Here is a 26,750-nt window from a genome sequence, read left to right as displayed (position 1 = left end):
AATGTGGCCGCGCACTTCGAGGCAAATATAGATGCCGCGCCGGTGCTTCGCCGCGTCACACCAGCAGTCGAACAAAGAAAAGAAGGGCTCCAAATTGTCCACTGGCCGACTTAGCATCCCAGGTAACGCGGGAGATTAAGAAGCGATTAAGCGAGGGACGGTTCGATAATGAATGTCAATTTGAGCGGAGGCTGCACGGCGACCCGTTTTCCGTACACACCATGCGCGCACGTACCTTCCCGGGCACGTCCCATCTGTGGGGTACTGAAGCTTTGGATCAAAAGACTTGAACGATTCGTATGGCGCGGGAAGCGACGAACCGCACATCAACCATCAATACTTGGGATTATTACTGTGTCCGTTTGTTATGTCTAATTTTTCTTATTTCTTCTTCTTTTTTTACTATTATATTTTTTACAATAATTTTGCTTTTTTTGTGTGTTTTAATTTTACTTTCTTAAAATTTGTTTGTTTATGTTTTAAACGTTTCTTTAATCTCGAGCTCGTGGTTTTCACATTTCTCCCTAATTGTTTCACATGTTTTAGGCAATATTAATACTCTTACTTACTTTTAAATTAGTTTTATTTCCTTTTTACTTTTAGAATTAGATATATTATTGTCCACAGGTTTCTTATCACTGAGCTTCTCTTTAATGCTACTTCTATTTTTTTAATTTTATTTATTATGATATTACGGGCATCGCCGTATTGTCTAATCCTAATACTACTAGTTCATGTTTTACACTTATTTAGATGTTTTAATGTTACTTTCCTAAGATTTTTTTTACATTTTTTGAATCGTTAAAATTTCTCCCTTTTTGTTTCACATGTTTTTGGCAATAGGAAAACTCCTACTTACTTTTAAATTACTTTCAATCCCCTTGACCATGCATGACGTGTTCTAAACCCATCGAGTCGGTTTCAAACTCATGGTTTGTAAATTTTTTTCAATGTTTTTAGTTGATTTAAACATTAGTTTGATTCCCGTTTACTATAAATGTGGAATGGCCGACCTTTGACTGATAGATGAGTTGAAAAAATTGAAAGTTCTAAACCCGTTGGCAAGCTGGCAAAACATGTTTACGCAACAGTGCCACGTTATGTCACAGCGTATCATGTCGTAATGGAAGTTTGCACGAAGAAAAACCATTACACCCATCCTGAGGGTTCTACCAAGACACCCCACCCCTTTCCGCATGAAGGAAGCGGTTTGGAGGACCTTTGTGCAACGTTCTGCGGCAGGTTGTTGAGGCCAGAACGGAACGTCATGTAACACCAGTGGCAGTACGAGAGCAGGAACAGGTTATCAAAGGAGGAAAGAAAGCAGAGATGATGAAACTAATCTCACGTGCAGCCCTCCCCACCATCGTGAGCCTGTTTTCGACCTCGTATGGAAGCGAAAATTGGCACCGACTGGGGGTGGGGCTGGCCGGGGGTCTGGGGAGCTTGTTAAAAGCAATCTTCGCTATCACCCTTCGATCAATTCTATCGATCCGGCCACGTTCGGGAAACGGGGCGCTAAAGCACGCGGCAGGAAAGTGTGCGCGCCGAGAGGCGAGGCTCATATGATTGGCATGCTACATAGATTATGTGCATCTATGTTGGATGCTTCGCTCCCCATGATTGAAGGGGGGATGTAGAGGAGATGGTGGAAAGCACAAATCTATTAATCTTGTATCGTTTACTGTGTTTCACTCGATTGCTCCGTTTTCTAGCTCCACTCGCATCGAATGAAGAAAGGCCGTCTATTGCGTCTCCCTTCTTCATTGCCTATTCTTTCTCATTCATACACACACATACGCATGCAGGTACAATATACATAGTTATACATAAGCCATACTCAGTTATTCCCTTCACGGTTCCCTTGTACCAGCGCTGCAATCTTCTTGAGCCTTGTTCTTAGGCCTTCACCGTTTGCTTTCTTCCAACCCTTAAACTCACCCTCTCCTCCCCCTTCCCCCTTGCCCTCGAGCTAGTGGAAAAATGATTAGTCTACTCATCGGCCGCTCCCATCTGTGTGTGATCTTGATTATTTTTTCCCCCTTTTCCTACCCGAAGTCGATGACTTTTCGATCGCCCCTAGGCGGGGAAGAGAGAGAGAGAGAGAGAGAGAGAGGAATTCCGGACAATGCGGTGGAAAAATGGGGTGGAAAAAAAATCAACCACCGCAAAAGACCACTGACCACCAGCGGGGAGCACACGCGGACCCGGCTCGAAAAGGGTTTTCCACGCCAGCAGGCGGTCCAAGTCCAAAGGCAGCGGGTTTAATACAGCTCACTTAGGACCATCCGTTGTTTTTTTTGTTCTGTTTTGTTCCGTTGCAATGAAAATCTTACCCTTCGTACCGTTGTATACTGCTGCAGCTAAAAGGCACGTAAGTGGAGCTGGCCCGCGCCGGTGAAACATAATTGATCAGAACTCGACTCGGAAAAGAATGTCTTAAAGTTTTTTTAATACAACAATAAAATAATTTTCGAAAAGGGGGTGGAGGGGTGGAAGAACCCGCAGAGGGAGGATAGGGAAGAAGAGTTATAGGAAAAATTAGAACAAGATTATAAAACAGCAACAAAATGGTAGAAAATTAGTGAAATTGCAACGGTTCCGATCGAAAGACTTAAACGCTTCATATGAAGCTGAAAGCGACGAACCCTCAGACAAACCGATCAATGAATTTTTTTATGCACGTTTTTTCGATTGAACACCGGGTGCTTAAACATTCTTTCAACAAAAAAACGATTTTTTTCTGCATAGTGACGGCTTTCTTCCACAGTGGTTTATTAAAATTTAATAATTACGGAATTTTTTTTTTCTCCCAAACCAATGGAGTGGCGTGGAGGGGTGAAAGAACCGGTAGAGGGAGGGTAAGGAAGAGGGGTTATGAGAAAAATTAAAACAAGATTAGCAAACATCAATAAAAGGGCGAAAAACTAGCGAAATTGCAACGGTTCCAATCGAAAGACTTAAACGCTTCATATGAAGCTGAAAGCGACGAACCCTCAGACTAACCGATCAATATATTTTTTTCGTGTGCGTTTTTTCCGATTGAACACCAGGTAGTTATTGAATACGTTCATTCAACGAGGAAACGACCTTTTTTGCATAATAATAGTATTCTTCCACAGTGGTTGGTAAAAGGAAGACTTCCGATGAATATGTTAATATGAAAAGCAACGTATACGGTATTAGTGTACCAAATTGTCTCGTTCTATTGTACGATACTTCACTTCTTCCGTTGCTCCACATTCAAGTTTATGTTTTCTCAACGATTGTGTGGTGCAGAAAATGGTGTTTATTTAATGTTATTTTTTTATTTTTCTCAACAATCCATGCGCTTGCTTTCCCACGTCGGTAACAGACGTCCCCGTCGCGACTGCGCCAATTGCAGCGCCCGTAATCGCTGAAGGGCTGAATTATGCTGGCCAATGCTGGGTGCGATTTTGATGCGTTTTTTCCATCGTTCCACATAACCACACCGGCTTGCGATGCGGAGCGGCGGTGAACGGGAAGGGAGTGACAGCGACAGCGAGATACACAAATATCTGGCCACGAACAGAAGTCAACAACAATGCACTCCCATCGAGCCTAACGGGAAACGGGAATTGGCTGTGGCCGGGTGTTCATTTCCATTTATTCCCCTCAGCCCCGCCCAACGGTCGGCCCAAACGCTACCCGCGTTCACACCACCGGCGGCCCAAAACACCGTTTTCGAACCAGAAATTGACGACGGTTTAGGCTTGGTATGCAAACGAACCGCGCGCCGGGGTGATGAATTCGTGGAAAACCGTTCCTCCCGCGGTGCGTGGTGGATGGGAGGCTTACCTTTAGTCGCTCCCTTCCCGGTTCAGACCGAGCGGTTTTATTTCCTCCCATATTTGATTCTGATACCGCGTTCCGGCAGCATCGGCACGCCACGTTCTCGCCGGTTACGGACGGACACAAACCGTAAAACAAAGCAAAAACCTATGCTGCTCGGAAACCCAGCCCCGAAGTCGCGACGATCAATCTGGGCCAGCGAGCTGCCACGTTTTCACACATAACGCTACAACCAGACGCAACCGATCGTACACCCAAAGGCAAACCGGATACCAAACTGGAGGGGAACAACCAAAATGTTTGTGGCCGATTGGCAACTTTGGAATTGGCAACCTTTAGGTGCTTCCGTTTTTGTCTCCACCGATTAGCGCGAAGGAACATTGTCGACCATCGAAAAGAAGATTCTAAGTGGACAACAAGAAAATTTGTAAGAAAAATAACAATCTAAAACGAACAGAAAATAAGGAATATGTTAGAAAAGAATAAAAAAGTTATGAGGCAATTATACTGTATTGGAACTAGAAAACATAAAAAAAACTAGAAAACATAAAACTTTAAAATACGACACAAAACAAATGTTCAAACAGTAAAATATTTCATCTTGAAATTCTTTTACAAAGATATCAATTTAGATGATAAACAAACTGCTTGGAAAACACATTTCTCACTAATCGAAGGAATTGAACAAAATTGTTGTTTATTATTGCCAAATTATTGCTGATCACAATTACAAACAACAAATATGGTAGAGTAAAAATACTTTATAGTTGTTTGCAAACTGACCATCATTTAGTCAAAAAAAAACACAAAAATTATTATATAAATGTACTTTTTCTCTTCTTTCCATTCTCTTCTACAGAATCTTAAATCAATAATTAATAATGAACAAATTTTAGGTCAAAATTAAAACAATCTATCTTAATATTCCATAAGAAGATTATAAGTTCGATAACGTAGATTAGCTTAGTTGTTTAGCTATTTTAAATGAAGTAAATATAATGTTCATAAACAAATTGGTTAGCTATTGTTTTCAAAACGAACAAAACTGTCGACTCCGAAAAAGAAAGCAACGAAAAGTTTTCCTTTGACTACACGACTACAATTCACGACAAAATAATTTACATCAGAGGAAGGATGTTTTACAGAATTTTCAATATATTAATTCTTTTTGATACTTTTACTCCTGGAATTTCGCAAAATAAAAAGAACTCATTTCACGAATTATTCATTTGGTTTATTAATATTTTTACTCACGATAGAAAGTTTTGCAAACAAGTAGAGAGCTTTCAAAAGTTTCTTTGAACCCAAGGTAAATAAATGAACAATAAGTTTGTTGTTTTAAGTGTGTACTAATTTGCCACAATTTTTAAAAATATATAAAAGAAATATAATAAAAACATAGAAATATACCAAACCCTCAGGGAAACTTGTATGAAAACTCGATGCGGTCTAAATGTACATAAAACAACAACCAGCAACTGTTGCCGAGTATAAGCTAGGCTTAACCCATCTCGTGGGATTTCCGAACGTTGGAATTTTATTTCACTTCGCTCGGCTGGCCCCGACCGTGCGAGCGCTACCGTAATTGGAAAATAATTAAAAGACTCAAGACAATTTTCTGAATCGAAAAATATATCGATGAAAACCGAAGCGTAGAAGGAAAGCCCTGGCCCCAGCCCCAACCGGCGAACAAGAAACGTGGTCCCGCGTGTAAAGAACAGCCCGTGTGCTTTTCTCGAGTAGCACCCCTTCCTTCCTTTCTTCGATCAAAAGTAAAACTGAATGGAACAATTTCTTAATGCCGTGTCTCGGTCTCGGTCGTCGCCGTCGTCGCTGGTCGCCCGGTTTCGACGGCTCTGGCAGTAACGGTGCGAGAAATTAAACACTAATAACCGCGTCGTAACAAGCAACAGTGAGCAAGAAACGCACGGTCTTACGCTAGCAGATCGTCGTACCATCCCGCCGCAGTCATCGAACTATAATAAATTGGTTTGGAAGAAAAACACCACGCGTCTTTTCTTTTTCTTTTTTGTGCTCCCTTTGATCCACCACCCATTTCGCCCAGGTGCCTAATCGAGTCCGATTTAGTTAGCAGTCAGTGAAAGTTGCTTTTCGAAAACAAAAATCGACATTGGCAAAAAACTCCAAAACGGACGGAGAGCGATGAATAGAATAAATTGTACTCCATGTTCTGTGAAGTATCTTTTATTGGACCTAACATCATTGGAACACTAGTTAATTATTTTCTTCTTTGGCGTAACGATCATTTTCTAGAGGACTAGAGCTTTATTCAAAGACAAATAGGAAACAAATAAACAGAATATCTAACCGTTTGAAACACTTGAACTACTCTAGTGAAATATTTCTGTTCATTGGTATTTAAACAACCAAACCAAACCCAAAATTTAATTTAAGAAAATGACATGGAAGTAAACCATTAGCTTTAAGTAGAATAATGGGATCATCATACCATCTCGAGAAAAAGCTATCCCCTTCAACAACATCTCACGAAACGAAACAAATTGAAAATTACTTAACAAAACAAATAAATCTCTACTCGTTTTTCTTGCGGTGTGATGGTGAAGAGAAAATGATTACTTATGCAAGCTGGTCCACCGGTTTCTTTCATACATTCTTAACCACATGCTTTCCGGTACGTTCCCACGACTTCTGGCGCATTCTCGATTATGCCTCCCGGAAAAACTACCGCCACCCTTCGAGAGGGGATAAAAGTAACCCTCGAGTTTTTCCCTCAACATTCTAATTGATGCTAGTTGTGCTGTGATCTAGTTACTGATGTTAAATATATAATTAAAATGGAATATTTAATGATGTTTTTATGTTTCTAACAAATGAAGCTGTACAGTAAAGGAAAAAATTAGGATTTATTAGGAAATTAAAACTAACTACAAAAAAAACACGTATGAAGAACCTTTGATGAAACATTAACATTTTGAAAAATATTTATAATTTTGTTTTAAATAAATAACGGCAAAGTAAGGAAATAATCCTCAGTTTCTATTTTAATATTCACCGAACATTACTTCAACCACGGTGACCGGCGATCTCGTTCCTTTCTAAAACACATCGCAAGTAGTTAGCTTAAAAATATGTGAGAAGCCTAGCTCGCGTTCGCACGTTAGAGTTTGCAAAATGGCAGCTCCTATTGTTCCGTTCGCCTCAGTTCCACAGCACTTCGCCGCCGTCGGAACAACAATGCAAGATTTCTTTGCGTAAGAAAGGCAAGCCTTGCGTCCAGAAGTCCCCCGACCTCCCCCGCAACCCGCGGCTCGTTTGTACGGCATTTTCAGATCAGATTTTCACACTCCCACCCACCCGCCCGGTGGTTGCATTATATGTTTATTTATTCGCACGTTCGGAGTACCGTTTTCGTAGGCCAGGCTCGTTTCGTATTCGACAATTCATTATTTTGCTCGTTCTCATGCGCAAAGGTGCTGGAGAAAAGTTCTGGAAACCGTGTGCGGTCGTGCAAATGCGAATGTCAAGGCATAACACACTGTAACTGTACTTAGATAGTGGACAATTAACATGCAAACAAGTACAACTTCTTGAGATAATAGATTTAGATTCAAATCAATTGAGACGTTTAGTGCAACATTTGAAAAATTGTGAAATAATATTCATGATTAAGATATGGACGTAACTTAGAAGATAACAAGAAGAACACTAGTAATCCCACAATGAGTAGACATAAACAAAGATGTTAGTTAAGCAAAAAAAAAAAAAACAAAAGAACTTACAAAGCATTTGTTTCAGAATTTTGAGGAACAAAATGAAACATTAGTTGTGAAAAAATTTAAATTTCTAACTCAAAGAACCAATAACCAAACGAACCAAAACACTGTAAAGATAGTATTACAAATGTTAGTAATTTTCGAGACGTTCAAGCTTAAGAAAATCCCCTCCTAATGCCCGGTAACGGTAGTAACACCCCGTCACGTGTTCCGGTTTTCGAAGGAAAGCCAAATAGCTACACGAAAGCTCCACCTTTTCCTTATCCAGTGCAGCTTTAACTTTCTTTTCCATTCCATTTTACGGCTTAAGTCAGAGGCAAGCTAAGGCGGGATGGGTATAGCAAGACGAAGCTTTCGTTCAGTGTTTCGGGCTTTCGGCGAATGTGCTTTTCGAAGCGTTACACGTTCGCGTAACACCTTGGTGTTTGCTGTGGCCTTAAGGTTTAGAGACGCACTGTGTTTGTTGTGAGTGAGTTTTACACCCGGAAAATTTATCTCTTTTAAATAGACTTACAGCAAACATGCAGAAGCGTCAAAAGATGCCCACGAATAAAATAAATTTTATACTTGGACGGGTAGGTAAACATATCTGACAACGAGAAGCAGTAATTGGGATGATTTGATAGATCACACAGTTACGAAGGAAGATCGATAAACCATATATTCATCGAAAAATGAGGTTGCAAAGATGTTGTTCAAAGAGCAGGAGCAAGAAAAAAAAGATTATCTATAAATCGAAGAAGAGCACAGGCAGCAAACAGTGCATCACAAGTGTAGCCACCATTATTAAACATGAAAAACATGGCTTTGGGTGCGTTAGAGGTCGGTAATGTTTGCAATTTGCCTGCAAACGCCGAGTGCAGGAGAAATGCAGCTTAAAAATTGGAACGAACAACCGAAACCAAGCGGAACCGTGTAGGAAAATGGAAAACACGGACGAAAGCAAAAAGAATACAAAAACAAGTAACAGGCAGAGAACGGTCTTTTCCCTGCCCCCCCTCCGGTACAGCAGAGAGTCTTTGCAGACTTGGCAGTATCATCAAGTCCCGGTGTTTCCCACAGAACCGACGCGAAGGAGAAAACTATCCGTACACGGACCTTCGGGCGCATTCGTGCGCCGGTGCGTGGGAAGATGGCCGGGGATGAAGGGGGAGGAATAAGAGAGAGAGAGAGACAGCCCCGATGCACCGCGGTGCCGCTGATAAATGGAACGTGATGAGGCGAAACTGCACCGAACGCCTGCCTGCGGGCGGATGTGCTATCGGGATGGAGTCGGGGAGGAATTAAATTCATGTTAATAACCTTGCGCCCATGAAAAAAAGAAAGAGAAGAGAAAAAACGAACGTATCATAACACACGGCGAACCAGGCTGAGGCGCTGGCTGGTGTTTCGGCCCCACCTGCAATTGAATAACACCGATGCGTGTAGATGGATTAGCATATCGAGCATCCGGTCGCGTTGGAAGACCCAACTCCAGCATGTCGGGAAAATATATATGACGCACCCTGCCTGGATTCCGAAACCCTGGAAGATACTACCCTGCCGTCGTAAACAATGACGTAAACCGATGTCCAAAATACGCCGCACGACCCAACCCGCGAGAGGGTGGAGGAAATGACCTCAAACTAGTCCCTCATCTAATATGCAGCTTCGTGCGGCTAATCGCTCCTCCGCAGCAAACGGCACGTGGAGTTGCCCACCCGACCATAGATCATCACCTCGACTGGAGTCACGAGGCGTCAAAATGTCACGTCAGTGAGTGGAGAAGATGAGCCATGCCATTGAGAGTCCAGCTCTTTGGAGGCTTAGAGATAAACAAACTGCTAATCAACTCAAAACTTGGTGTGAATCGATCATACTGAGACAATTCGCACTAAAGGAAAATATAACATTGGAACACAATAAAGGGATTAACCAAAAGTCTAAATTTTAGACGATTAAAAAGCAATTAAATCAGTGAAGTTGAGACAAAGAGAAGTTAAACAAAATATTGTATCTCCACTTACTGACTGGAATAGCTTTTCTTAGGACTGTCCAATAGCGAACAGAACTTAGATTTTATTTAGTGACTTTTCACGTGGATGTTAAATAACATAATAGAAGCTGAATTGAAAATTATAAACGACCTATGAAACATGTTTGCAGAAAAGAAACTACAAATACATTATAAGAAATATATACCAGCTTTTGTATCTTACTAAAAACATGAAAATGAACAAAGTAATTGTGTTTTTCGTAGATAATTACACTATAACAACAAAAAACAGTTACTAATTTATACTTTCAAACGAATTTGTGCCTATCACCAAACATAAACTTTTTACCTTTTTTTTCGAATACATTTTTTGTCTGAGCAGTTTGAAATCCACACAGAAGCGGTGAACAACAAACAATAATCTTCACATTTACAATTGTTTTGAATAACCAAATTATTATTATGCCAAAATTGAATAAGAATACAAAACCAGATAAACACGAGACAAAAGCTTATGAGTTAGAGATAAACTCAGATGCGCTAAAAAGATAAGTTGACAAAGACTGTATCATTATGTCAAAATAGATAAATTGCGATGTTTCTATGCATAGTTACGTCAACAAAACTCAATATGATGATTCGCTCTTAAAACAAAGTAAATCAAAAAAGTAAAAGGCCTAAATGATGAATTGACATCCTGAGAGATGAGGAAAACTAAAAAACAATATGAAATAACACAAATCTGGGAAACAGAAATTTTACAAATTCAACGTGGGAAAAAGTATGTAAACGCTTCCCGCTATGGAGAACTTCCCGAACATCGCTTCCTAACGGTGTGATTGCGCGACCTTCAAGTCGAGGTAAGTTCAAGTGTTTTTCTACCTTCAGGCAAACCGTTCGACTGCTAAAACGATGTATCAGATCGACCGTCCCGTGCGATAAGGGAACAAACACTTTTCGCAAATACAGCTTTCTCAAGTCGTCGAATCGGTGTGAAACAAGCACTTGAGCCCTGGCGCTTGCAAACAGTGCAAGTGCAAGGCACCGGAGTGCGTGCATGTGAACCGACGGTGAACTCCCGGAGGTTGCTTTTTCCAGCCAGTTGCTTGCCTTGTGTACCTCCAAATGGGGGAGAAGAAAATAAACGCGCTTGAAGCTGGAGTGGCAAAGGTAGCAGACGTAGACGGCCTTCGTCGGTCTACATCAAGAGTCACCCGATGCTACTGGAAGCGAGTACGTCCTTTTCCGGCGCGAACCGGCGTATAGACCCGCGTGAAGTGTGTATCGAATGTCTTCCAACACGTGCGCAACGCAAAACTGCTCTCGATAGCGTTTGTTATGGACTAATAGATACTTCAACTTATAACGTATTTGGTCAACAAACTCAACCCGAGCCAACTAGCAGATCACCAGAGCGGTATATCGATGGATTTATCAACTTGTACCGAAACAAGTGCGTAGAACCGAAACTCGTTCTTTGTCCTTTTACCCTTCGTTCAGACAGCTACTTAGACTCAACTTGAAATTTCCTGCTATTCATTAAAGGTCTTAAAAATCTCAAATACAAATAAAAAGACATGATTATAACAGCTGCAAAGAAACAAAAATGTATATCTTCTGACGTAAAAATAGCGTTCTAGCAAAAAATAATAGTAGGCATTAAACATGTTTTTACAGTTGTAATACGTAATTATAAAAATAAAACTTTCTAAAAGGAAAAACAAGAATAAACAAGAATAGATATTGACTATTACAAATATTATTTTCCAAGAAAACAATGCAAACGTCAGAATGAACAGAAACAAATCGATAAGGATATGAAAAAAGCGTCAGATTGATACAAACGATAAGATGAGGAACAAGTTTTTGGAACATTTTGAATTAATGGTAATTACAACTTGCTGTCTCCGTACTTCTTGAAGATCAGCATCATTTTGAGAAAATTGCAGTTACTTTTTCGTTTGTAATCGACTCAGTTTACCTCCCCTTCATTTATTTCTGCTTTCTACTTCTAAAAGGTGATTGTTGGCAAAGTTTTCTAGTACAAGTACTTTACTATTCTCTTTACATTCCTCCGTAAGACTCAGTTAGTGTTAAGTAATGCCAATTTCGCTAATTGAAAGTAGTTTCTTGCTCTGGTTTCAAGATAAATAAATTCCAAGCTGACTGGCAGTGAACTCATCGTTTGGCAAAACGCTTCCGCGACGATTCTTGACGTTTTATGGACCCCCGGAGGGGCTACTACTGCAAGCAAGTACACCCTGCGGCAAGTGTACGATCATTGCGGCGATGGGCAGCAATTAACCTGAGCACATGGTGAAGGTGAGCGCCATGCCGACAGGTTCGCTTGGCGCGGATGATTAACAGGAAATAAATAATATCGCGGCATTCCGACGGGCACCGGAGCGAACAGGTTCACCACCGCCACAGGTTGACCGTGACACGGAACGTAGTTTTTTTTTTGTACGACGCGGGGATTCGTGCGGGACCAGACCGGAGGGAGGCATGGTTTTTTTTTATTGCCCTCCCTTCTCCGAGAGGGACCTATTGTTTACAAATGGGTAATTTTATTAATATACTGCCGCGCACATCACCGAAAGTCCCGCTCTTTTTACACCTCATCGAGCGAAGGTATGGGACGGGTTGAGGTGACTAAAGGTGAGATCACGAGTTCAAGTTGAAATAAAAATAGAAATAACTCTGTCTTCATTACGACTGCTAATAAACAAACAGCCAGTCAGTATGATCGTAACAAGATACAGGTCTTATATTATATTTTTTAGAATAAGATAATTTAGATCATCCTAGAATTGAATACTCCGGAACACAGAAGAACAGAACAAACCAAACAACATCTACAAAAAAGATAACCGTCCCAATTCCGAACGAGTTAGTCAAGAGGACTTTGCATCTTTGATGATCTTTGACAAGTAAAAAAAGATACATAGATGTTTGGAGATTGATAAAATCAAATGAAAGGTGGATATCAACGAGTATAATTGAAAGATTCATTCTTTTGTACTCTGTTTTTGCCTAATTTTACAACAAAAAAAAACAATTCACCAAAGAGAAAATAAAAATAATAAAACATTCTTTTTAAGAAATAAATAAAAAAGTTTTCTTAAAAGTTTTCTTTTTCTATCCCAAACGAACGTAAAAGATTAAAAATAGATTTATCTTCGTATGTTGTACACTTGTTTACAATAACATCAATCATAGTCAATCAAAATTAGACAAATTGTGTTATCCCTTCGATTTCGTTTGAAACACAAAAAGGTAAACTAGAATTTTTCAATAATTTTGTTTAAGTTACTATGTTGGTATCATAATAATAATTAGCATTCTTGAAAAGTCCGTGTACGTGTTCTTAGCTGGAAGCCATCTAAGAAGTAATTCAATGAACATTTTATCAAAATTCAGATATGCAGAAAATGCTACTTTTCAAACCATTGCTCTCTACACTGCACGATTTAAAATCAATCTAAGCAAGCTTTTGAAACTTTATTTGCTATAGATGAATTTGCTTTGCTTTGCTAGATCGATAAATAAATAGACAGATTGAGATAGATAACCCTTTTTATCATGCTTCGCGTACACTAAATATTTGTACATAAGAGAATTTTCGTTTCATTTTGATGTTATTCATATTGAACACTCTCTCCAAAGAAAGTTAGTGTGGCCAAAAGACGGTACATTATAAATCGGGTTTGCCTTACTTGCTTCTATTTAATTGGTATGTTGTAATCATACCAACCCTTGCCGGCTGGGTTTTCGTACCCCATCCAGCTCCATCAGGTTTTTTAATGCTGTTAAGATGTATGGAAAACTGGAAAATTGTTCTTCTCGTTCGATTGAATGCAGTAATTTTAAACAGCACAATGTTGTAAGCTATAAAAAAGAAACCCGGATAGGTAAGGGTTGTTATATGTGGAGCTCCCACGAATTTTATAATCCAGCTGCTTTGTGCTTCGCGCTCGTCTACGCGTCCCGCCAGCGTCGAGATCCGTCCCAAACTGCCCTTTATTGTTCGCCAGAGAACGAACCAAGGCCGGAAGGAAGCAGAACTGAATGGCGCGAATTGCGCATCAACCCCTGCCCCCCTTCCCCACCACACGGTGTCGCTTCATCTCGAGCTGCCTGATGTAACACCCGAACGATGGGGCACCGAAGGTCGATGTGGGGGAGGGGGTTTTGGTCGCTAGAAAAATCCGACACACAGAGCAGGGGAGGTCTTGGGAAGATTTCTCCCAAACAGGAGAAGGGGTGAAAAAAAAAACTGAAATACAACAACCCTAACGTCGTCACCTCCACATCGGTGCCAGCGGAATGTCTACGATAACAAGACGCCGGGCCAAGACCACTACGCCCGGGGGGGACATCCGCGACTATTACGGTGCAATTGTTGGTATCATTGTCGTCATTACGCTGCCGGCCTTTGGCAAAGCCCTTGGCGCAGGGTAAGCGGTTGGCTCCGGGAAAAACGGGGGAGGGCTGCCGAGGCGTAACGAGAAGAGGAAACAACAGTCACCTCCATCATCCTCCCGTGACTATTGCATTTTGTCTTCAGGTTTCCCCGGGTTTTTTCTGCTCTTGGTTGACTCCTCTCCGTTGTTTTTGCCTTTATCTCTCCCTACAAAAAAAAGTGAAACTTACACGTGACACATACATCGGTGCGCACGGTAGTCACCCAAGTCCTCCCGCGAGCTAGGGAAATGGCTTTTTCTTAGAAATAAAATTAATCACACCCAGCAAACTGTGCATCGGGCACAACGGCTTCCGATGCAACCGACTCGAAGTGGGAAGCGGTGAAATAACTTCCCAATGACGAAGAAGCTGTAGTAGTAGGGCAACGGGAGTAGGTAGCAAGCGCTAGAAGTAATTGTTATTTTTAGTATTGTGCTGTCTGCACACACTCTTGGGTCGTTTTTTTTTCCTTCTCAAATCCCATTGTTTTTAAATTGTTGCTATAGTTTCTCCCCTTGGCTTGCAACATCTTCGCGGGCGGTTTTCCTTACCCACCACTACGCGCCAAAGCTCGGCGGATATGAACGCTTATACTCACGACCTTATACGACCCGAGGGAGGGTGGTTAAAACATCAACCACTCAACCGTGTGTACTGTTTGAAGAAACCCCAAGCAAAATGTTTATACTAAGATAGTGTTGTGATTAACAACTTTTTTTAGGGATTTGAATTGTGCAATTCACGATGACTCGAATCTTTTAGTTACTCTTTTGTAACTTGAATACTTAACATTAAATTCAGAGCAAAATAGATGCAAAGAAATTTCTATACACTCTATGCATTCTTGCATAGTTGACCCTGACAGCTGATATCAGATACCTTCTAGATGAGAAAGCAATCAAATAAATCATCTAAATTAAAAGTAGGAAAGCAAGCAAATTTTTTAAATGAAACTGCTATTTACACCCATCAATGTTAAATAAAAAAGATGAAACTTCAATAAGTCAATAATTAATAACTATTTAAATCAACAAAAACTTAAAAGAAGCATATTTTACAACAAAAACTTAAAAGAAGCATAGCATATATGGTGTGGCCATAACTTGGAAATAGCTCCGACCGAAAGATAGGGCCAAAATAACGAAAAAAGTGTGTTTGGAAATTGATTATTTTTCAGATAATTCGACGTTTTTTGTATTATTAACATTCTTTTGCAAATAGAGAAGAACTATTTTGAACACTTTTTTTTCAAGTATTTTGTACAGCTGCTTGATCGATTACTTTGCTTAAACCTTGCTTTTAACTCTTCCCTGATCGACGGCTGTAGAAAGTGATTGCTACCCCACCCATACCGCTTAGCCGTTGTTGTTGATTCTTGTGAAACCCGATCCACCCACTGGGCGAGGGACGGATGTCTACAAGACGAAGGCCCAGAAGGCTCCAAATTGCCCACTTTTGCCATTCGCATACTTTGACGTCGCTGTTTTTTTTCTCTCGCGGCGCAGCAGCGCTAGATAATTGATTCGCAGCTTTCAAACACGACGTACTTTCGTTGTTTTAGGTATAGGCTTTTCACTGTTTAGTTTTTCCTTCTTGCTTGCGCACGCCCTCCCCCCCCCCGCTTTGTGTTTTCTCTTTGTTGATCTTCAAACGTGGGACAACGATGGGATGGAAAATTGCGTTTGCTTTTGAATGTGCGTAGGGAAAAGCGGGTGTACGAAGCCGGCCTCTTGAAGGTGTACCCGGGGGGGGACGGGTGAGGCGCGTCGAAGGACCCAGAGTAGGAAACAATACGCATAGATGTGCATTTTGTTTCGTACGGTAGATGGTTTAGTAAAACCGACTGCACTTCAGATTATCTGCAGAAAGAAACATGTAGCTGCTTTCTAATGTGAAAGAAAAACCTCTCATGCTGCTAGTGGTGCACACCGTATTAATTTAACTAAAAACTAAGTAACTATGTCAATTATACATCAACTCCTGTGTGGAAGTTTGAAAATTTTATTCTAAACAAAACCATCCAACAAGTAGCTCATCCTTAGAAGCGTACCTTCTCTATTTACTAAACCATATAACTAAACGTTTTTCCCATGTGAGAACACTTCTAAAGCATTATGTTTTGGCCGTACAGCTGTCACCACTAAACTCTGTCTCGAAAGAAGAGGGTGTTGTTCCTGTCTCTAACGCATCCAAGTTTGTCTCTAACTTATTAACCCTTTTTGTTTTACCGAAAACATTGCAATAATAAGGGTAATTGTTGTTTGACTACATAATTCTACAGTGACTACAATTGATTAATTTATTTATGCGTAAAACTAAAGTGTGTTATTACCACGATTTTTTTACCATTTTAAAAAAAAGGGGAAAATAGGAGTATAAACCTTTTTTCATAGCTGATAAACGTCACTATTTTTGTTTGTTTACACGCACTGCCATATGTTTTTCATATGTTGGTCAGTACCAATTTTTTTAATTCATTTTGTCTCATGTCCTTTTTGTAAGCAGCTTCATCAATTAAGCTTCAGTGCTACAAATATAATTTTCATATTTATATTCTTTCTAAATAAGCAAATTATATAGGGGTACAACTTAAATCACGAAACAAAACCGGATAAACGCCAGCCAAAAGCTGATGAGTTAAAGTCAAACTCGAATGATTTGCAGACAGAAAATGATGCGCTATTTCAATCACAGGTGGCTTAGAGGCAAATATAGGTGGCAACGGCTGTAATGCAAACACCTTTATGTTCGATGATTCTTCTAACTTCTAGCGAGCTTGATTGACATAAAAACTATAAACAGAACGTCGTTCAAAATAATTAGTTCTACACTCACTCTTCACTCTACAAGTCTTACTGAATTTCCCAAATGAAATAAGCGAATTATCATTTAAATTCCCTTAAAATTAAATAAAACCTTAAGAAAAATGAAATAATGGTAAGGTGGGGTTCCTGTTGGTGACAAATTGAACAATCATTTTTCATCTGCTCGTACAAAGTGTGGCTTTCAAAAACAAAAACCAAGGAAATTAAGTCCATGTAGAACGTGCACCGGAACAAATGCACTTTGTTGGCATATGGATTTGGAAATAAACTTCATACAGCCGGATCTTGCCTCAGAGTGTTGCCGGTCCATTAAGGCAGCGGAAACCGAACTGAAAATGGGAACGAAGTGAAACAAGCCAGAATTTCCGACCCTTCCCACCCCTTCCTCTCAGCACCTCTTGGCCTAATAGATGCGCATAGTCCACCTGCAAACGCGACGTTATCGCGCGAACAAGCTAGGCAATTGTTTTCCCCAAGACCAGTTTCCAGAGCTGCATTGCCGTGTGTGTGTGTTTTCTTTATCAACCCACCTCATAGTTGTTGTTACCGTGCCTCATTATGTTTGCCCTTTGCGCCATGGCTTTTGCTTATCGCGGAAACGGTGCGCGATAAAAATGGCTTTCGCGGCGACTGTTCTAGGCCATTCCGCCGGGAATGTTTGCGTCGGGCGGGCGGGGTCAAACCAAACCAAACCTAAAGCCCGACTGAGTGTCAACCCCGAACGCGGACGGATCGATAAATTTATCGAAACTGGTAGAAGCCCACCGAAAGCTGGCTGTCAGTAGTTTACGCAGTTTCTTTTTCTTTCCTACATGTGTCTGCTAATCAGCAAAAACAGTTTGTTTTTATCTTGCGCTCGACTTAATCTTGATAATGATATTTCCATGTTGTTGCATGTTGTACCCATCTTTCCACCCCCAACCTTGCGCACCCCACGCGATGGAATGTGATTTTTTTTCCCCGGTCTGTTCCTAAAAAGGAAATCAACGCACTTTACCTCAGCTGTCCTTCGGAGAGCAAATCAAAACAAAGCGACAAACAGCGCCTTGAAGAGATAAGGTGCGTTCCGTTGAAGGAGCACATTTGTTCCAGAACATTTTTTGGTGATTGCGTACCGCGTCGTTACTACATTGGCAAAGGGAAACGGGATGCTTGAGACGTGTGGAATGTTCGACACTCTTCATGGAAAGGCTTATTTCGATCGTAAAGCGGTTAAGATAGCAGTCAGCTAAAAATAAAAAAAGATATCATAATAAATAAAGAAGAAAAACGATACTGTTTACAGGTATACGTTATAAAATATACATAAAGAAGTGAAGCGTAGGGTAGGCAGCACTAAACACCTGCCCCGATTGATCGAGGCCCCCGTTCTTTGTCCCATATTTTTTCAAATCTTAAGGTTACTTGTCTTATCAAATGCAAGATGAGTTTGTGGATTTACTTCCGAGTTCGAGTAAACGATATGAAAAACAGAGAATGATGCAACTGAACCATGAGAATAATGAAGGCGCCTTCATCAAATGTACTAACGTGTATTGAAATGTTCAACTTAAAAATTTTATAGAAGAAGACGAAAATTCTCAGAAAAGTTTTGGGATGATGAACCCAAAGCAAAATTAATCATAATGAACAAATGGCAAAATAATTCGTTAAAGCCAAATAAATTAAAGGACAAGAAGCAAAATTAATGTCCCACACATTTCAAAATAAAGAAGCAATGCTTAAAATTGCATTAACTTTTTCTTTTCAAAAAAGAAATATTTGAGTTTTAAATCGCCTGACAAGCAAACAAAAAACTAACAAGAACCCCTAGAACGCTTAATCTGCGTTAGTATATGTACATCAAGACAGTTAACAATGAATTGGAAAATACAATGAAAACAAAACTCGGAGATTTTACATTCATTTTAAAACATCAAAACATTAAACAAAGAACACAAGTCAAGCAATAATTCCAATGCGTAAGCGATATTATTTATCATAACGGATTTAAACAAATAAGTAATGAATGCTCCTATTGCTTCATATGTTTGTAAAGCCAAGAAGCCTGGTGGTAGATTTCTATAACATGATAAGATTTTATATATTAACCTTAGATTTTCTATTTTTGGATAATCTTTGGGATTTGAATATGTTTCTTCCAACGGCTATGGCTGCCGAAGTTGGTTCTGCTGTGAATAAGCAATCCCAAATGTTTAATATTTCTTTTCCATTCCCTGTTGTACCTCCCATCCGCACCTTAGCCTACGATAACAATGTTTCATTCTTCAAGCAGTACACGTTCGGTTCGGTTCGGTTACACTGCACAGCCTAAACCTCGGTCGAAGAAACTGGATACGATGGTTTTGCCGGAGTGGCGAGTGCATTTCAGCTAGCTTTTCCTTTTCCAAGCACGACCAACCGATCGAACCGGGGAGCAGAAAGCGGAAACCTTACATACACAAGACAAAACACCCCCCAAGCAAACACACGCAGCTGATGGCGGCCAAGAAGGTCCCCTGGCGGCTGGTACGGCACACCGAGGCTCAGAAAGGATGACTAATAGAGCTCGGAGCCCCATTCGTCCCTCCCCCGCGTGACCCTTCCCCCGAGCGGAAGTGAATCTGTTGACGCACGCCCGGGTATTGCTCGAGAACGGAGCGGAAAAATCGTGACTCTGTCGGTTTTCTCCCTCACATCTTTCTCCTGCCCATTAGCATACACATTTTTACATCGACAGCCCAATACTCAGGGCGCTTCTTTGCTTATCGATGCTATAGCTTATGTTCCAGCCGGTAAAGAGTGGCACTGTGAGAAAGAGGGTGGCCTTTTGTGTCGGTGTTTAGCTAACGGATGACAGTTTGCTAAGTAAGTGATACAGAGAAAACGTCGACGTTAAAGCGAAACTGTTTTGGACAACCTTTTCTTTGTTCTAAATTGTTCCATAAAAACACCCAACAGTTAGCACTTCAACTCATTAAAATGTTCAAGCTAAATAAGAGGTTAAAAAACTGCATAAAACATGATATCATGATTTGATGATACAGTATTGGTAATGTTAAAAAAACTAAACTGTTTGCCTCACCTTCTCACGTGCTAATGCAAAAATACAAGTGTTGCGAAAATCAACTTACTTCAACATTCTTTAGAAACCTTTTCTTCTGAATTAATTGGCGTAAATTTGATTTACACCTCGCATCGAACGAAATGTTATTCCCAAACAGTTTAATCTTGTTTTCTCAGTTAAAATTAAATTCAGAGCTAGCAAATAAATAAGTAACAGATAAATGGTAGATAAAATCAATTACTTTAGCGAACAAGAAATGCAGGAAAAATAAAAGGAAAAACGGCCATTCTCGCTTGGTTCTCGCATTGTACCATTCCATTTTATCATCCCCGGTAAGACAATTGGTTTGAAGCCGTTCTTTCGCACAAAAGACAACGAACTGTTGCAAACGTTCATGTTATATTTTTCATTCATTTCACAATTTTCCATCTAAGGTCCGCTTGAACTCGTGCCAGCAATGCGAGCTGATGCTTGAGAGAGTCACTGCAAGCCTCCGCTTTCAGTCAAATTATTGCAACAAGCAATGCGACAAGGGTTGTGGATTTGGAGCGGAATTTCGTTCACTGATGGCTCATTGTTTAATAAGGTACAGTTTTGCGTCTGATCAGTCTATTTCGAGGCGATTTGAAATGGATAAGGCATTGACACGAAACCAAGACGAACGATAGGCCAATGGCGTCCATGTTGCGTGCGTTTGCCAGCGTTCACACAAAAATCGCACAAAACTTTGTGAGGCAATATTTGTTTTTGGTGCTGAGATTTTTCGAGGCCAGTAATTATCATCACAGAACGGGAAAATTAATTATTTTAGATGATAATCGTCGTTTTTGAATTCGTTCATACGAATCGTTCTATCTTAAGCTTTGGTTCTATTGATCATGAGACATTCGAAACGAAAGTCATGTCATATGTTAAAAACAATGTCATAGTATAACACAAATAAAAAATGAAAAAAAGGGATAAAAATAAGAATTTGACTTAATATATTATAAACTGGCATATAAGAGCTTAAAAGTGGAACGAAAACAAAAATAACAAACGCGTTCAAAAACCAAACCCAACAGTGATGTAATAATTTTGACTGTAATCAGCCAATTTAAGTAATAGAAAACCATACTTAAATTAAGAAAACGAAGGAAAAAGTAGATAATCTAAAGCGACTCCGTTCGGAACAACTGAATCAAACTTTTCTTACACGAAAGCCGAGAGAAAAATAAACATTGGAACCGCACAATAGTTAAGGCCGACCGTGTAGGAGTTGCTATGCATTACTTTTGAGGCAAACCCGTGTGCGCGATCTTGTCCCAGAACACCACGTCCCCCTCCCTCCATCCCTTGGCCGGGCCCAAACACACACACACACACACACACAAGACGAGGGTGTGGGAGGTTCGTTTTGCTTTGCGAAAGAAAAGCCACATTGAGCCACGTTCTCAACGGCGGCATCTCTGATGGCGGCAGTGTTGTAAGCCGCAGCAGCCAGACACCGACGACGCAATACTCTGACTCTGGCCGCGGCTGCGCCCCAAAACAAACGCGAGAAGACATCTTCGGCTCCGTCGTGACGTAACCTCCGTGGCTCGCCCAGATGATCGCAGGTTTAAGGTTTGGCCCTGCCGTGGCGTTCTATCGCTTCTTGAGTTTTCGTTGCCGGGTCGATTTCGGAACCACTTCATTCGTCGATTTACATACATTTCAGCATTTTTAGCAGATCGACATTCCAGCGAAAAGCAGACTTTCGATTTCGGAGGAGGGAATCAAAAAAACATGAATAACACAACCGGATGGAACCACGTATTAGTTCGTATGCAAACGGATGCAAACGGGATTAGAGCGACGGGCGACATTTAAAAGTCGCCGATCCGAAAGGGGAGAAATTCCTCAGGGACGCTAGCATACATGATGATGCAATCACATCCTGAGAGAAACGCCAGCAGAGATGTGGCTAATTTATTTACATATTGATACGTTTGATATGTTTTAATGAGATGAAGCGAAATCCAACACGTCAAACCGATGAAATCATACCTCAACTGGGTGTGGGTATGTTGCGCATGTGTGTGTGTCAATTCCCGGTGGTTCCCAAGTCTATTATATGCCTAAAATATGCGACGTTGACCTACCCATGTTCCCGCCTCGACGAACGAGCGAACTGGTTTTTGGTGGCACTTCGGCTCCCAAAACATAACTCGCTTTCGCATTCACGCACCCCAAAACGCACTTCTCGAAGATGAAGGAGGGAGGGGAATGGTACACACACACACATACAAACATACTCAAAAACTTACATCCGAAAATCCCACCAAAGTCAATGCTGGTCTACTCAACCCAACATCGACTGGATTAATCTTCAATCCTGAAATTAACGTTACCTTTTTGAAAAAACTTTGACCAAGTTATTTTTCTAAAATACTTCAATTTAGTAGATACAACCAAAAGAAAATGAATTTGTACTCGCTTACAAACGCACGATCGGCTTTGTCTTGACCAGATTAAATAGGTTTAGATCATGTTTTCCCCCTCATTGACTTCTTGCGCATCCAACTTATACTGTATAATTTTCCTGTTTTAAAAACAAGGTATAGTTGGAAAAATAAACTGATAATATAAAATAAAACAGGCCCAAATTGAAATAGGGAAGCTAAACATATTACACAACGAAAAGCAAAAAGAACAACACACAGCCTACGACGCACCCTGGACCCTCGTAACAATAACATATACAGGCGATTGTTTTGCGCTCGGTAGCGCAGTCTCCTCCGCTTGTTTTTTTTTTTTGTTTTTTTGTATGCATCCCCGACCCAAACCGGCCGTCCACTGTTAACAACCGGTTCTTTAGCGGCCCTCCGAGCATAAGGCATCACCCATGGAGGGATGCTAAACGGTAGGGAAACAAGGGCACACTACACCAAAACCAAACAAGTTAGTAGCAGGCTTAGTGAATTAAATTTTTCTTTGAGTTGTTATGTTAGATAATTTAGTCAACAAGTACTAAAGACACAAAGAAATTTGAATTCTTCAGTTTTTTTTTCATTACCATATAACAATCAATGGAACAATTAAGTATTCGCCATGGTAAACGCATTAAGAATGGATAACTTTTATCGATTCGCTTTGTGGCAGCATATTGCATCATTAAAATATGATTTTTCATTTAAAAAACGTTATTTTAATAATTTTCTATGACCCACTTTTCTTCACCAAATTAATATATTTTCAGCTAAAATTAAAAACGAATAAAAACATTGAAAAATACATCGCACAGTCCATGAGAAAACGCAACAAAAAGTCAACAAGTGATCTAAACAGCAGCCGTTCTAACACCAACAAATTTCTAAAAAACCTAAAGACCAGAAAGTAACAATTTAATTTGTTTTATATTGTTTTGAATTCTACGCAAAACCGACATTGACTAAAGCTCTTTACCTTATAGAAACTTTATATTATACGTTGACATTCACTGAAAACTAGATGCTGCTTCTTTCAGGTGTACATATAGCCCCATTTTCTCCTACATTTCCACTGTGAGCCTTTTTTAAAGGGCTAGGCTTACTTTTTATATTTTTTGCATTGTTATCTGATTGATTATCATCTTTCAACTGTGACTTTGAAGAAATGTGTTCATCATTTTTATAACTTCGACGGAGATAGAAGAAGAACGAAACATCAACACCAAATGTGCGAAAGATTACGTAAGCTCGACCTCGGGGAATCACTGGACGTCTGCAGCAGTGGTTGCCTATAATTCCTTAACGAAATTAAAGGAAGGCCGAGGACGGTTCCCAGCCCTTGGGATTCCGATGAAGGCCGGCGGACGGAACGGAGGGGGGGTGGGGGTGTGTGAATCGATTTCACTTTCACGTGTGCCGGCCTGAAGGCTCGCGGATAGTGTCGAAAATGCGCCGGTACGCGAAGAAATGCGACGCCTCGGCCCCTGCTTCACGGTCCACGGCCAACGAGATTCGATACTTTCATTCGTCGGCTTTCTTCGCCGGCCCCCGGGTATGCAAAACATCCTGCGCGTCCTGCCCCGCCTCGGGCTGGCTGGTTTGAGAAGTTCCGAAAATGGTTACCAATCACGCAACAGATCGGAGTGTGTTTGGCGAAACCTACACTTTCCCCTCCCCCTGAACGATAAGACGAAATCTTCAAAACCACTGGGATGTTCGGCAAGGTAAGCTAATGATCCAAGAGTTTGATCCATTGCAAATTATTTCAGGACAATTAATCTCACTGAAACCCTAATTTCAAGGTCGAGTGATCAACACGAGACGGTAAACTCCAATGAGATCCAATACATGTTTTGATACAATTATGCATTTCGAAAATGTTGCAACACATTCAATTGAATTATCACAACGCTTACCTTATGAAACGCTACTTAATTTGCCAAGGGAAAGGTTTTACTATCTTTTTTTTTATATTTTTGCTATTCACATGTGTGATAACGATAAGAAATGTAACCATATCAGCCTGGTACGAATGTTTTGCCCCCAAAAAACCCTTTCTAACTATTTATTAAATACTTCGAGTTGCTTTACGTTGTTCTTTGAGTTAGTTACTCCCTGGAACTATTTTGTCGATAGAATTTGTCAATTAAACATTGTTAGATTGGTTAGATTCGTGTAATGCAACGAACAATGACATATAAAAACTGACATATCAGTCAGACAGGATGCTTTTAGTGTGCAACAAACTAGCTCTGTGGTAATAATAAAAGGAGATAAAAAGGAACGCCTTCAACGAAAGGGGAAAAGGAAACCCAATACTGCTAACTGTATTCAGCAAACATGGCAGACATTGTCCAGCTAATGCACTTAAAGTGTGTGATCTTCGCAATGATTAATTATGCCACTGCCAAAGGGGATGGTCAAAGTGCATTATCCTTCCTCTTCTTGATGTGTTTCCCACCTGTTGATGATCGTTCGAAGTGAGCAATCACAGTAACGGAAGTGAACGGCGTCTAAAATCGTGTATGAATCACATCATCTGGATGAGAACAATCGAGATTCCCACCGGCAGTGAGTCAACACTTTGCCCGTCGGATGATAAGAAGTTATCCGCTTGGGGCCCTTTTTTTTTGAAACCCTACAAACAGTGGATGCGGATGAAACAGTACATGTCCCCATTCCTGAATTTCAACAGGAGCTTGGAGCAGGTTTGTGGAACCCGTTGTCGACAGCCCGCTGTTTGCATACGTCAGGTGGAACGCATGGTTTGGTTACACAAAGATGAAAATAGAACACACCTAAAATTGAACTTCCCGAGCTTGAAAGCGTGGAAACAAGCACAGAACAATGGCTAAACACTTACCCTCATAAAGCAGAACGACATGTCCGGTTTCCCCTGCTGCTCGGCCGTCGCTTCGTTTGCCATCTTTTTTGATATTTGGTGTTAATGCTGATCGACGGTTGACAACGTTGCAGTTTGATGGGGCACGTTGACGGACTGGGTGGACAAACAGTCGACGCGGCGAAATCTTCTTCGGCCGGCACCGTCGCGATCACTTTCCTTTTCTTTGCCTCCTGATAGCGATATTTATTTATTCTCTAGCGCGGGTTTCGGGTTGCGATTTGTGACGCGCGTGTGTCAGGCGGCCCAGCACAGCTCTTGCTGAGGTATCCAGAACGCATACCAACGCGCAGGGCCAAGCCCAAAGCGCCCGACAACCTGTCGCGGAAAACCCGGCACTTCGCACCACCGCACACCACACACCTCCAGCCAACACTAATTTCAATTTCCCCGAACGCGCAGGAAGTCAAGGATCCACCGCGCGTGCACGTGTGTGAGTTAGCAAGGGATCTAATCCGCTTGTTTTATGACGCCACCTAAACACCGGTAGACACACGATGCTTTTCTAGTCGCGAACTATTAGTACGATGACACACTGGGTGCATCTTCGGGATGGCCCACAAAAGAACACACCACACCACTCCGCCGATTTGATAACCCGCACGCGGTTCTGTTGTGTTGTTGTCGTCGGCGACCGATATTACATAGGGGGTTGGTATCGAGTCGCGCATCCGTTTCCGTACGCATCGAACGTGACCATTCCGTACGAGCTCGCAGTCTGTACTGGGGCGCGCGCGCGCCACGACGCGACGATGCGCGTATTCCTCCCTCTGTCTGTCTCTCTCTATCTCTCCCTCTCTTCTGCAGCTTCACGATAACCTCCCTCACCGCCAGGGGTGTACCAAGCTGTGGTTTTCAACCTTTTTAAAAAATGATCGCAAAAGTGCTATCGCGTGCTAAACAACGCTCCGTAATGTATAAGACAATATTTTCCACCGATACTATCATTACCAGTAGAAATATAAACAGTTAATTGAAATGTTTTAATTCACATATGCTATCAATCTATTTATATATCCAATAGAATATAAATACAGTAGCTATATGGTTTTCCAACAGTGACTAAAACATTATTACATCTTTCTTTTACAACGGTACAACACTGTCCCCCTCCACGGCGCTACCCGATTACACTTACAGGGATTTTCAGATGATATCATAACAGCAGCAGCATTATTTCTAACTGCAGCACATGATATTCCAACTGCTTCAGTTGATTATAACTTTGTTCACCGATCATGTTTATTATAACTTTTACAGTTGAAATCAGAATTGTATCAGGTGATGTTATAATCCTGGTACAGCAGCTTGAGTGAAGTGCGCAATTATCATATATACCATAATTACAATATCAACTGCTACGATTCTAATTTCTACTTACAAAATTAAAATAAACATGATCGCGTTATAAAACCAACTTATGCAGTTGGAATATCACGCAATGCAGTTTGAAATAATGATGTTACTGTTATGATATGTATCATCTGAAAATCCCTGTATGTTTAGGGACCCCGCTGACA

The 26,750-nt window shown here is 40.8% G+C and overlaps 1 protein-coding gene across 1 annotated transcript in view; it reads right to left on the bottom strand.

Moving 5' to 3' along the window:
- LOC131269019 (rhophilin-2) overlaps positions 1-25,254 on the bottom strand; it is a 50,864-nt gene extending 25,610 nt beyond the window's left edge. Inside the window, exon 1 of the mRNA XM_058271327.1 lies at positions 25,192-25,254. Coding sequence (XP_058127310.1) covers positions 25,192-25,254 — 63 coding nt within the window. The remainder of the gene's footprint in view (positions 1-25,191) is intronic.
- Positions 25,255-26,750: the final 1,496 nt, after the last annotated feature.

Source organism: Anopheles coustani, chromosome X (genome assembly GCF_943734705.1).
Source record: "Anopheles coustani chromosome X, idAnoCousDA_361_x.2, whole genome shotgun sequence".
Lineage (NCBI taxonomy): Eukaryota > Metazoa > Arthropoda > Insecta > Diptera > Culicidae > Anopheles > Anopheles coustani.
The sequence above is the reverse complement of the archived record's forward strand: the minus strand, read 5'-3'. Positions and strand labels throughout refer to the sequence as shown.